General features: G+C 42.8%; 1 protein-coding gene across 4 annotated transcripts in view; it reads right to left on the reverse strand.

Moving 5' to 3' along the window:
* The window catches only part of PDLIM1 (PDZ and LIM domain 1), a 74,540-nt gene that overhangs the window by 11,752 nt on the left and 50,036 nt on the right, over nucleotides 1-12,752 (reverse strand). For 2 of the 4 annotated variants that reach the window (XM_073596484.1, XM_073596485.1), the window contains exons 4-5: nucleotides 3,492-3,562; nucleotides 2,259-2,567 (exon numbers count right to left, since the gene is read on the reverse strand). In XM_073596484.1, coding sequence (XP_073452585.1) covers nucleotides 2,259-2,567; nucleotides 3,492-3,562 — 380 coding nt within the window. Of the gene's footprint in view, nucleotides 1-2,258; nucleotides 2,568-3,491; nucleotides 3,563-7,273; nucleotides 7,477-12,752 lie in introns of all 4 variants that reach the window. The other 2 variants (XM_073596487.1, XM_073596486.1) reach the window with 2 other exon arrangements.

Consider the following 12,752-nt stretch of genomic DNA (forward strand, 5'->3'; position numbering starts at 1 on the left):
TCCAATAGCTTTGGTTTTTCAATGCACCTTTCTTTTGGGAAGAATTTAAACCTTATAAAACTAATGAACAAAGGAAATTTGACTTTACATTCATTATCCAACCTACAAAATGAAGAAAAGTAAATCATACAAAATTGAAAATGATGCAATTATTTTATGTCATGCGTTTTATTGTATTCGGTTCTGACAGCATATGGTGCTAAAAAATAGGAGACAAAAGCCCTACTATCAAAGATCAATGGATCTACAGGATATGAGAACTGGGTATATTGAAAGAAAATACACAAAGAGATGGATAGATAAATAATGTTTAAAGGAGAGAAAGGGAAGCCTTCTTGCTTTTAAAAAAAGGGCAGGCTCCAGAAGGCCATCTCCATTTTGATTCATGCCTTAGTAAGTCACTGTTTCAGGACTGGCATGAGAGTTTAGACTTTACAGATTTTACCAGCTGCATGTTTTTTCAAGGTCACCGACTCACTAGGCAGTGAAGCCAGGATAGGGATGACAGCCCTGGAGCCTTTAGAAGAAAGGCTCTCTTTAGTGTTCTCAAAAAAAGAGGAGGTAATCGAGGATTATAACCAATAGTTGGAACAGACATGTTTATTCCATTGATGTCCCCCAAATCCTAGGAATCATCATAGAAAATGGGTATATGGATACCCAAAGACTCCACAACAACTGCCTTCACCACTGGAGTCCATAGGAGAGAGCTTTTGGTATAATTATTTAATAAAAAAAATTAACATTGTCAAATGCCCTGAACTTATTCACAGTTTGTAATGGAATAATAAACAAGCAAAATCTGGATATCTCCTTCTGGAAACCATGCATAACTTTATAGTCTGTTTATACATCAGGAAACATGGGAAGTTTGACATCACTTCCTGTCCTGGAGACACAACAGGAAATAAGTGGAAATCCCCTCTTAGACAGCTGTCTCCAGAAGAAATTATACCAAGCAGAATGAGGAGAAATCTTGGAACATTTTGAATTCCCCATCACTCAGTAATGACCACCAAGATGAAGAGTGAATCCTCCCACTGAAGTTACAGGAAGCAATAAAGACCTGACATGGGTTAGAACCCTTTCCCATTCCATATAAAACAGAAAAAAAGTTTTGGCTAGAGATGCAATTTAAAGCTGAACTCCGGGAGAAAAAAAAAAGGAAGAGAAGAAGGTCCTTGCAGTGGCTCCCCTTCTGCAATGCAATGATCAACTGCATATGAGATGATAAATAAAGGTGATATATTAAGCCTTTTCTTTGTTTGTGCAGGGTTTCTCTATGCTGTAATATCAGTCCCCTGAAGCCAATCATCTTTGTTGCCCAACCAGTCACTGTCCTCCAACGTCACCTCATACAAGGTATTACCAGCAGTTCTGCATTGCACATTGGGGACACAGAGGGCCCACCCAAAACCCAGGACATTGGAATGAAGGGGAGAGTACTGGCTACCAAGAAAAAAAATGTAGGTATAATACCTAGTTCATCATCCTCTAGGGCAGGGGTCTCCAAACTGTGGCCCTTAGCGTGCCTTTATCCAGCCCTTGGAATGCCATTTATTCAACCGACACCAATGATGGGGCACCATTCCTTCCACTTACACCATCGATAGGGGATTATTACTCCCACTCATACCAACAATGAGGCACTATTCCACCCAATAAGTGGGTATTATTTAGTCCAACTGATGCCGGGGCACTTTCTGCTTCTGCTGGCCATAGTCCAGCCCCCTAAAGCCTGAAGGGCAGTAAACTGGCCCTTTGTTTAGAAAGTTTGGAGACCCTTGCTCTAGGGAAAATGAGCAGTTAATTCTTGCAGAGAAGAAAAGGACCCACAGCAAAGGTAAAGTTTATTTATTCTCTGGAGTTTAGCTTTAAGAAACATAAAAGTTTGAAGAACGTTCTGTAACTTTTGTGTAATTTTGTACATATAGATTGCTAGAAATCTCAACACAACCAAAAAAAAAAAAAAAATCAAGCAAACAGGCCATGTAAAAATGTTACAAGCCTTACAAATACAGTATTCAGCCAGCCATAATACACAATTCACACACTGGTAAATGCTAATAGCATTACTGTGACTAATGCATTATATAGCGATGGTGAGTTCTAGTATATAAGCAGCATTATCTGCGCATGGTGGGTACAATGGGAACACAAGCACAATACATGAAGGTGAGATGCCAGGTGAGCAGCATGCAGTTACACTCCAGTGGGCATGCACTGTGCTGGGGATGTGCGCACACAGGCAATGTTACCTGGAATAAGTTGGGTTAATAGAAGAGATCTGGCCCTGTAAAGTGTCCAGAATGTTTTCTTGGGAATAGAGCTGTAATGGGGAGTTAAACTGGTTGTGCATGACTTTTAGTCCAGGAATATCCACCTCCACTGGGCTGTTAGGACAGATCTGTGCAGCTTGTTTCAACTCTTCAGGGCCCACTCGCACTTGAGTTGGGATTGAAGAGGTGCTGTGCCGCCTTTGCAAGGAGCCAGGGGCGGTACAAGACTGAAGAGGGTTATACACAGAAGCCATGGGAGCCTTAAACATCACAGAGGGAGAGACAGGACTAAAGCCCAGTTCAAAAGGTCCAAAGGCAAAAAGAACACAAGATCAGAAACAAAAGAAGAAAAAAAAGAAAAAAATATTAATAAACGTTTCTGTTGCATTTGGCAATTGTATTAAAACTACATTGACAACCTTGCAACATTTTGGCTCCATGCACACTGGACATTAAAATAACGTTATAAAAAACGCCAGTAGCTTTGCAGTGAGTCTCTCAACGTTTTTTTTAAAGTTTTTGCAATAGTGTTTTTTTTTTTACTTTTTTTAAAGAAATTATTTTTTTTTTCAATGGATCAAAAAAAAAAAAAAAAAAAAAAAAAAAAAAACCCATTAAAAAACACTGGTGAGCCCCGTTTTTTGGAGCGTTTATCGACATTTATCAGCGTTCGTTTAAGCGTTTGTGGTCGGAAAAAAACAGCTTCTGAATGCGATTTTATGGCGTTCAGACAACAGCCCATAAACTCCACTGCTGATAAACATCCAAAAACCAAACATGTGTGCATGGACCTATAGGATAACATAAAGAGGAGTTTATGGGTGGTTAAAAAAAAATTAAAAAATAAAAAAACAAAAAACGCCCAAACTCCCAAAAATGGCCATTTATGAGCTTCAGTGTGCATGGAGCCCAAGTATAAAAAAAAAAACATCAAAATTAGCCTTTATGTTTTTCTTTTAAAAATTATATTTTAACAGTACATAAAAGGCTCATAAAATTATATTGTGGTTTTACATCTGTGCCACCTTAGAGCAATCTAAAAAAGCATTCATCTTAAAAGGAATATGGATTATTTCTCTATACAGTAACTATGTTAATGTACAGGTTGGAATTTGGTAGCATCAGATGAAGAATTGTTATGACATTGTGGAGCATAAGGCTCTCTGCTGATGGCACTATGAGCTAGAGCAGACCGTATTAATAGGAAAGCACCTGATGGAGCCTGATGGTGATTTTAGTGGTTGGTAAGTCATGCTGAAAGCACGTTGAAATTTGACAGGTCTCTGGTAAATGAAAAAATATACTGTTAGTTTTTCCATCAGTCGATCTGTAGAAGGCATGTGGATGGAGAGAAAACATATGGTCAGAACAAGAAAGAACCAATAAACATGTTTTACTGATCACTCAGGATACCAAACTTACAGAAAAATACCCTACGCAGTGACTAGCGAAAAATAGCATCACCCTTGAAGATTAAAGGGGTTGTAAAAGCAGAATGAATTCTCTGCATATAGATAAAAAGCTTTGTGTGTGCAGCAGCCTTCCTCAGCCTCCTAATACTTACCTGAGGTCCCTCTGTGTCCAGCGATGTCCACGAGTGTCTCAGCCATCCGAGATTCTCCCTCCTGGATTGGCCGAGACACAGCAGCGGCGCCATTGGCTGCCACTGCTGTCAAAGTCAACTAGCCAATCAGGGGAGAGAGAGAGGGCAGGGCTGGGTCAGGGCACTGGTGTCTGAATGGACACAGGGAGCTGTGAATCAGCTCGGGTGCCCCCATAGCAAGCTGCTTGCTGTGGGGGCACTGAACAGGAGGGAGGGGCCAGGAGAAGAGGGACCCGAGAAGAGGAGGATCTGGGCTGCTCTGTGCAAATCCACTGCAACAGAGCAGGCAAGTATAACATGTTTGTTATTATTATAGGGGAAAAAAAAGGGGTAAAAGACTTTACAATCACTTCAAAGCTGTATTCAAATCAGAACCATTTGATTGATTGGTTAGTTTGGTAGGTCCCCATATTACATAATTTTGGTATATCTAAACCTGATTGTACAAAAATGGTATAGTCTGATTGTAATATATATGGTGAGCACAAGTACTGACAGAATAATAAGACATTTGGATTTTTCCCAGCACCTCTGCACACAATAGGATCTGCATTAATGATCAGGCTGCATCTCCTGTGACCTCAGTGTATACATGATGCCAGCTCTGCTTGGCCTGCAGATGGGGAAAGGTGGCAAGGCTCTCCCCAGTTCTGGGATGGTTTAAGTCTGGCTGGTTTATTTGGCTATAAGTAATCTGTAATATAAGTCATACCCTCTATACCCCCGAGAAAGGATTTTCTGAAATGTGTTGGTCTGCCCTGGTCCAGGGGTAGTGCAGACAAGTCAAGCACTATGGAAATGTAGTAATACCCTGACTGTGGACTAGTTTTACAAAGACACAATGTATTATTACATATATACATTACCAAAAGTATTGGGACGCCTGCCTTTCCACACCCATGAACTTTAATGGCATCCCAGCCTTATGCACCAGACAACAAAATCCTGGATTTATTTCCGACGGATGTTGGCTCAAACTTGTCTTGCATACACACGGTCACACAAATGTTGTTGTAAATTCCAAACGTCAAGAACGCGGTGACGTACAACAAGTACGACAAGCTTAGAAAAATGAAATTCAATAGCCAGTGCGGCTCTTGTGCTTGATTCCGAGCATGCGTGGAATTTTGTGCGTCGGAAATGTGTACACACGATCGGAATTTCCGACAACGGATTTTGTTGGCGGAAAATTTGAGAACCAGCTCCCAAATATTTGTTGTCGGAAATTCCAACAACAAATGTCCAATGGAGCCTACACACTGTCAGAATTTCCGACAACAAGCTCACATCGAACATTTTTTGTCGGAAATTCCGACAGTGTGTACGTGGCATAAGTCTGTAGGGTTCAATATTGAGTTGGCTCACCCTTTGCAGCTATAACGGATTCAACTCTTTTGGGAAGGCTGTCCACAAGGTTTAGGAGTGTGTCTATGGGAATGTTTGACCATTCTTCCAGAAGTACATTTGTGAGATCAGGCACTGATGTTGGATGAGAAGGCCTGGCTTGCAGTCTCCACTCTATTTAATCCCAAAGCTGTTCCATCAGGTTGAGGTCAGGACTCTGTGCAGACCAGTCAAGTTCCTCCACCCCAAACTGGTTAATCCATTTTTTTATGGGCCTTGCTTTGTGCACTGGTCCAAATCATTTGGTGGAGGAGGGATTATGGTGTGGGGTTGTTTTTCAGGGGTTGGGCTTGGCCCCTTAGTTCCAGTGAAAAACTCTTAAGGTGTCAGCATACCAAGACATTTTGGACAATTTCATGCTCCCAACTTTGTGGGAACAGTTTGGAGATGGCCTCTTCCTGTTCCAACATGACTGCGCACCAGTGCACAAAGCAAGGTCAATAGAGACATGGATGAGCGAGTTTGAGAAGAAGGCACTTAACTGGCCTGCACAGAATCCTGACCTCAACCCGACAGAACACCTTTGGGATGAAATAGAGCAGAGACTGAGCTAGGCCTTCTCGTCCAACATCAGTGCCTGACCTCACAAATGTGCTTCTGGAAGAATGGTCAAACATTCCCATAGACACACTCCTAAACCTTGTGGACAGCCTTCCCAGAAGAGTTGAAGCTGTTATAGCAAAAAAACCCCAAATCAATATCGAACCCTACGGGCAAAGACTGGGATGCCATTAAAGTTCATGTGTGTGTAAAGGCAGGCGTCCGAATACTTTTGGTAATATAGTGTATATGTAATGTGCCAGCCTTTATGGAATTGTATTGCTGTTTTTAATGCAACACTGAACAAGGTTGGCACAAATTTTATCACTTTGTGTTTTATGTATATTGCCTTCAAAAGTACCATGGGAAATGTAGGTGTAAATTTTTAAATTCTGTATCATTGTCACTTCTGGTCAAGTCAAAAGAAAGAATAAATATCCTTATCTTCCTGGTGTAAATTAATACTTCCATCAATCCACCATGTAATGGGCATGATACTGTTGTAAAGCGCTGCGCAAACTGTTGGAGCTATATAAAGCCTGTAAAATAATAATAATAACAATAAATGAACAAAAAGGCAGACAGGCATGTTTGTATGACAACCATAGCTCCCTCCAAAGATACAGAGGAGAAATTAGAATAGACATGAAGGAAAAGAACTGTGCCATTTGCAGATTACCGGATGAAAATAAAAGTGGGGGAAAAAAAACCCTGAAAAAAAAAAAAAAAATCAAATAAAAAAAAACTATTGCAGCCACTAAATCTAAGGACTGGCAATCTGCAATATATTACAGTTTTGTTTTTAGATTCGGATACACTTTGAAATCAATGGCAGCTCCCATATTATCAACCTGACATGTTCCTTCTGAATTACGATACAATGTACACACCCTATTGACAATACTGTGAAATGTGCCTTTTTTTTTTTATTGAGAACTGTACAAAGTATTATGACCCTGTCAGGACTTGGGAGTCTATTTATAAAAAAATTGTTGCAGAAACATCAGAATTTGTGCAAACTGAAGGAAAGGTCACTGTATGTTTTCTGAGACATTAATTCCTTTATCATCAGCTCCATCTAGTGGTCAAAATGCACAATTTTCTGAAATACCTCAGCGAGAAAACGATACCACATTTTGGCCACTAGATGGAGCAGGCAATAAAGGAATTCATCTTATAGAAAGCAACCAGTGACACTTCATTCAATTTGCGTGAATGCTTCTGATAGTCCTGCAACAAATAATTTTATAAAATAGAGCCCTTGGTCCTTGTGAGGTCATCAATGAAGATAAAATAGGTACATTATTGGGTGCCCAACTGGAGTGGATCGGGCTCACAAAACAGGCAGATGCAGTCAGTACAGGTTTACAGAGCAGCAAGCATCCTGCATGGTAACCACACATCAATATTTCTCATCAACATTACATGCCAGATAATGGACACTTACTCTTTGTTTGACACTTGGGCAACATGGGCACCGTTGGTTGATTTGGACTCCAAAGTGTTATTGAAGCTTTGGATGTTTTCAGAGGAATAGAGGCCGGCTGGGTTGTTGTACTGGGAAGTGATCACTTTGGGAGTGCTGGAAGCGGAGCCAGCAGCGAATGGCATAGCACTTCGATTGTGTGCGATTCCTATCGGTTTTACTTCCTGCATGCAAGGGGACCAGAAGGAAAATCAGAGGTGACTAACATGCATGCGTGACGTGATAACACAGCCAAAACTCATGCAACACACAATGATACCATCCAACTTTTGGTGACAGCAATTGAAAATGTGAACAAAAACGCAGCACAGAGTAACTGCTCTTTAAAAGCGCAAATCTGGCCAAACCACATTTGGTGTCCGCGTCCCTTTTGGGGAGATTTGCCCCATCTATCCCTTTCAATCTCCCCAATAGGGACACAGAAATACATCCGAGTAGAGTAGTGAATGGTTCGAATCTCCCCAACAGGGTGAGTGGCACAAAAAAACAGAAGTTCAGATTCTTCTCCGCTAGATCAACACTACGATAAAAAGGACTGGATATAGGCTTTATGAAGTAACTTCTAAAGATGTCATTTTACATCACGAATTCTGGGTACAAGTAACAAAGATTAGGACTTTCCCTTTCTTCACAATGAGCCTCCATCAAGATTTGAAGGGACAATATAAAGACCAGATATATATTTTTGTGATGTGCCAACCATTGGTATACATGAGGGGTGTTCAACCTGTGGCCCAAGAGAGTTCAGCATGTGGTCTGAGCATGTCTGGAGGGATGCTGTGCAAGCATAGAACCCAGGGGGGGCCTGCAGGGACAAGCACATATGGAGGGATGCCGGGGATGCTGGGCAAGCATAGAACCCAGGGGGGGCCTGCAGGGACAGGCACATATGGAGGGATGCCGGGGATGTTGGGCAAGCAAAGAACCAAGGGGGGGCCAGCAGGGACAAGCACATATGGAGGGATGCCGGGGATGATGGGCAAGCATAGCAGCCACAGGGGTTGGCAGTGAGAATCCAGGCACAGGCTTGGCTGGTGGGATGCAGTTTTTGTAATAACAACGGCAGCAATTAATACAGGGACTCCCAATAGTGGCAGACATGCGAATGTTGCATGACTGTATCTATGGGGATGCTGGGGAGAGATGCGGCAAGTTTCACATAATGTGCTAGTATGCATACTAGCACATTATAAAACTTTGTCTTGCAAGTTTAAAAATACATAAATAAATCGTTAGCGGTATATATAATTTCCTGTGCATTTGCCTAGAATTTTTAAAGTTGGTGCCAGGGTCTCTAAGGACAGTGAGCCATGCTGTGCCATTCACCATGTGGGGTTGCAATGGCATATCACAGCCCTAATTTTTTTTTTTTTTTTATGATGATGAATTCTTTATGTGTCATTGTATTGCCCATTACTTTTATTGCATTGGTACATAAAAACATCCTGGCGTCCTTTGAAGATACATTTTAAGTACACTAGAAGTTGATCTATAAAAACTACACTCACACGGGGACTTTTAGCAGTCTCAGCAATGAAAATGTTCCCTGAACTTTCCCACAGGGCACGGAACCCGCTGACATTCCAGAGCAATGAGGTTACACGGGCTCCAGCACATGAAACAATAGTCCTGTTCTTCCATTCTTATCACACCTAGAGCTGAATGACACACCCTTGTGATTACATCATGTCTCTACAGAAGCAGATCAACACACTCAAATTGCACACCCTACCATGACTGACCTCATCCCTGCCGCCAAATCACAATCACCATCTCCCCAGAGATCAGAGACTGCTCCTTTTTAGGACTTCTTTTTCATGGGATAATTCTAATACTGTAACTTTATTCATTTAGATACAAGACTGGAGAGTTTATTTTACTGGCTGGTGATCGAGGCTGGCAACTCTAATATTAGAATAATGGCAGCAATGACTTCGTACTGCCACTTGGTGGAGCCATAGTGGCCTCAGAGAGGCATTTGTAAATAACTGACCATAGCAGGAACAGCCCAACTCCAATTAAATGTTTTTCCAACTGTTTTTATTAGAATGGCTCGGAACTTCTATCAGGTTTCTATTTCTGTACTCCCTGGGGTTTTACCAGGACAAGAAATTAGTAGATGTAGCCGCCACTGAAACTGAACAATAGACAGCAATAAAACCAGATAGAGGTTCTAACCCTACTGCTGTCTATCCAATACATGAACTTTTATACGAGGTGGCAGTGGCTGGTGCTCAACTTTCTTGGGGGGGTGCGGGTGGGGGTGGCCTGCGATCCCCCGCCAGCCATCATCTCCCCCCCAACCACATAAAACACCCCCCCAATTGCTCGATCGATCGCCCCTGCACTTACCCCATCTTGGTGGTGGCTCCCCTGCGTCTCCTCCTGAGTCCCAGCGGTCGCTTCTCCTCCCCGCCAATCAGGAGTTAGGACTCACAGCCAATCGGGTCTCAGGACTCCCGGCCAATTGGGACTCAGAACCCGCTTCCCGATTGGACGGGAGGAGAAACAGGAACATAACATAAGCGAATATTATTTTGCTAATGTCACACAACTGGGTGGGCTCGAGGCGCAGTGCTCTGTGCCCTGAGCCCACCCTTTTTATAGACAAAATCATGCACTTCTAAAAAATAAATAAAAATTAAAATATAATGGAATCCATGCATCTGGCATCCTGCATGTAGATTAGGGGCCAGACGCATGAATAAGGGGGGTGGCGCCCCTGCACCCCTAACGGACGGGCCGCCACTGCGGGATGATATAAATAAATTTTGAGACTAGTTTGAGACTAGCCCTGTATATACACAAGAAAGTACTTTATCTACGTTTACACACCATCACCTTCAAAACAGTTCTCTTGCACAGCTATACAGCATTCCCAGTGTCCCTGCCACTTCTGGAATGCATCCTTCTTTATGAAGCGTGTCAAGCATCTTCTGCGATTTGCGCTGGATCTCTGTAATGGTGTTACGGTGACCTTTGAGCTGGATCTTTATCTTCAGGAAGAGGGTGAAGTCCGCAGGAGCCAAATCTGGCGAGTAGGGTGTGAGATCATCTTTCCGGCAAAAAACTCATTGTTCTAACTTGCTGTCCATGATGAAATAGCAGACGTGGTACCGCACGTGGTCACAATAGTACCAGTTGCACAGCTCCCGATGTACACAGGACAATGTCTTTTGGCACACTGACTTATGAAGGGTGGTGCTCCCTGTGAATGTGCAGCCCTGTGCTACTATCTGTTGGCGTTACAAAACTAGTCTCAAAACTTTTTGATACCACCTTGCTTTGTCTGATATTTATCAGAAAAGAGACACTGATCGCAATAAAAATCTGCCATAGATACCCTCCCAACTCCATACCACTCATACGTTTTGCTGGAGATGGACACTTTCTTGCGCCATTGGTCAAAACACTGGGCAATTCTGCTGGATGGTGGATTATCCACATGGCTTAGGAGGTCCTCCTTTAAACTAAAAGTAAAAGCCAGATTCCTCAATACCACAGAGGAGCGATTGGCATACAAGGGTGGTTTATTGTGCAGATACGATCCAACCTCATCAGGGTTTCAATTGGCTGCCCCCTAAACATGTGGTCCTATCACCAGACTATACATTTATTACTACAGAACTATAGAAAAAAAATGCTCTACAGGACAACTTTTTAAAAGTATTTATTTTTGGATTAATTTGGAGGATTTGGAGGCGTTATAGGCCAATATTAGAAAAAAATTTAGGCGAACCTTGACCCTCCCCCAGCCCCCTCCTCACAACTGCTTTTTTCATTTGTTTTCCCTTTTACTTAGCTTTTTCAGGGAATTCTCTCTACACCACTTCCCATGTTCTTGCCTAGGCGAGAATGGCATGTCACTTGCCCCCAGTCTCCTGGCATACCCAAGTCATACATTCCCAGAGGATGCAGGGTATGCTACAGTGTATGCACTGCGGCACATCATCAGGGAGCCGGCTGTCACTTCCTTGTGCACTGAGAACTGAGCGTTCAAACACCGCTGATCACTTAGTTCTCCCCTCCGCTCTAAGTGGAGAGCCATGACTGTCAGTCACCGGCTCTCTGCTCTCTCCTCCAGTGCTTATTGGAGCGCTGGGCTGTGGAGGGGGTGGGTGGGGCTGGCTCAGGATCTCAGCGGATCGCTAAGAAGCTGAGGCAGGTGCCGGTCCAAGCATCTGGGTGGATCTGGAACATATGGTCAACATCTTTCCCGAGCCTGGACCAGCTGAGTGATGTCAGATGACAGGAGGCTTTAACCCGCTGTCTGCTGAAAACAGGTCACAGGATTGCAGAACGATTTGCACTTTGCAAATACTTCAACAGGATGCCTATAGTGCTTCTAAGATCTCAAATAAGAGAGTGTACAGAAACACAATTTTGCACATCTAGATAGGAAGGCAAGCCCTCCAAGCTTCAAAAACTGATACATTCTTGTTAAATTATATTTAGGCCCCTTTCACACTGGGGCAGTGTCGGCGGTAAAGCAACGCTATTGTAAGCGGCGCTTTACCGTCGGTATTCGGCCGCTGGCGGGGCGGTTTTACCCCCCGCTAGCGACCGAGAAAGGGTTAGCCGCGCTGTCCCATTGATTTCAATGGGCAGGAGCGGAGAAGGAGCAGTGTATACACTCCACTCCTTCCCCGCTCCAAAGATGCTGCTGGCAGGACTTTTTTTCTCGTCCTGCCAGCGCACAGCTCCAGTGTAAAAGCCCTCGGGGCTTTCACACTGGAGACAAAGCAGCGGCACTTTCGGGTCGGTTTTCAGGTGCTATTATTAGCGCAATAGCACCTGCAAACCGCCCCAGTGTGAAAGGGCCCTAACAAAAATCTTCTGCTCTGATCTTGGATCCACACAAAAATTCAGACTGTAGCTGTTTAATTAGGACTAAGCTATGCCATTTAGCTGATGTCTGAAGACATTGGTTTGGTTCAAATAATTAGTTAGCTTCCTTTATACAAGTTAATGCAAATAAAATAACAATTTTTCCCTCAGAAAAGTCAGCATGAGATCCGCCCGACCTCACTCCCACTCGGTGTGAATACTTATTTAGCCGCAAAGCGCATGCTCACGCTGCTTCTGAAAAGCAATCACAAGAGGGACTCCCAACATGCAATACAAACTTGTGATTGGCTATGAATGGCCACATGCACCTCATTGTCAAAATTCATGCCATGGCATTTTATTCTCCAGGAGATAGAATTATACAGATGGTAAATTATGTACTGGAATTATGCTTTTGCTCAATCTGTAGTTTTTAAGTTTGATCTTTAGAATTATGCATTTACTTAGGGGGGCATAAAAGACTTAATAAAGCATAGCCTGTAGCTGTCAAACATCAACCTACAACGACAAATCTAAATCAAGAACACCTTTCTGGCAAATTTAGTTCTGTAGTTGGACACTTCATAGGTTGATGTTCTGCTGAGAACCCTAT

The sequence above is a fragment of the Aquarana catesbeiana genome, linkage group LG08, assembly GCF_042186555.1.
Source record: "Aquarana catesbeiana isolate 2022-GZ linkage group LG08, ASM4218655v1, whole genome shotgun sequence".
NCBI lineage: Eukaryota > Metazoa > Chordata > Amphibia > Anura > Ranidae > Aquarana > Aquarana catesbeiana.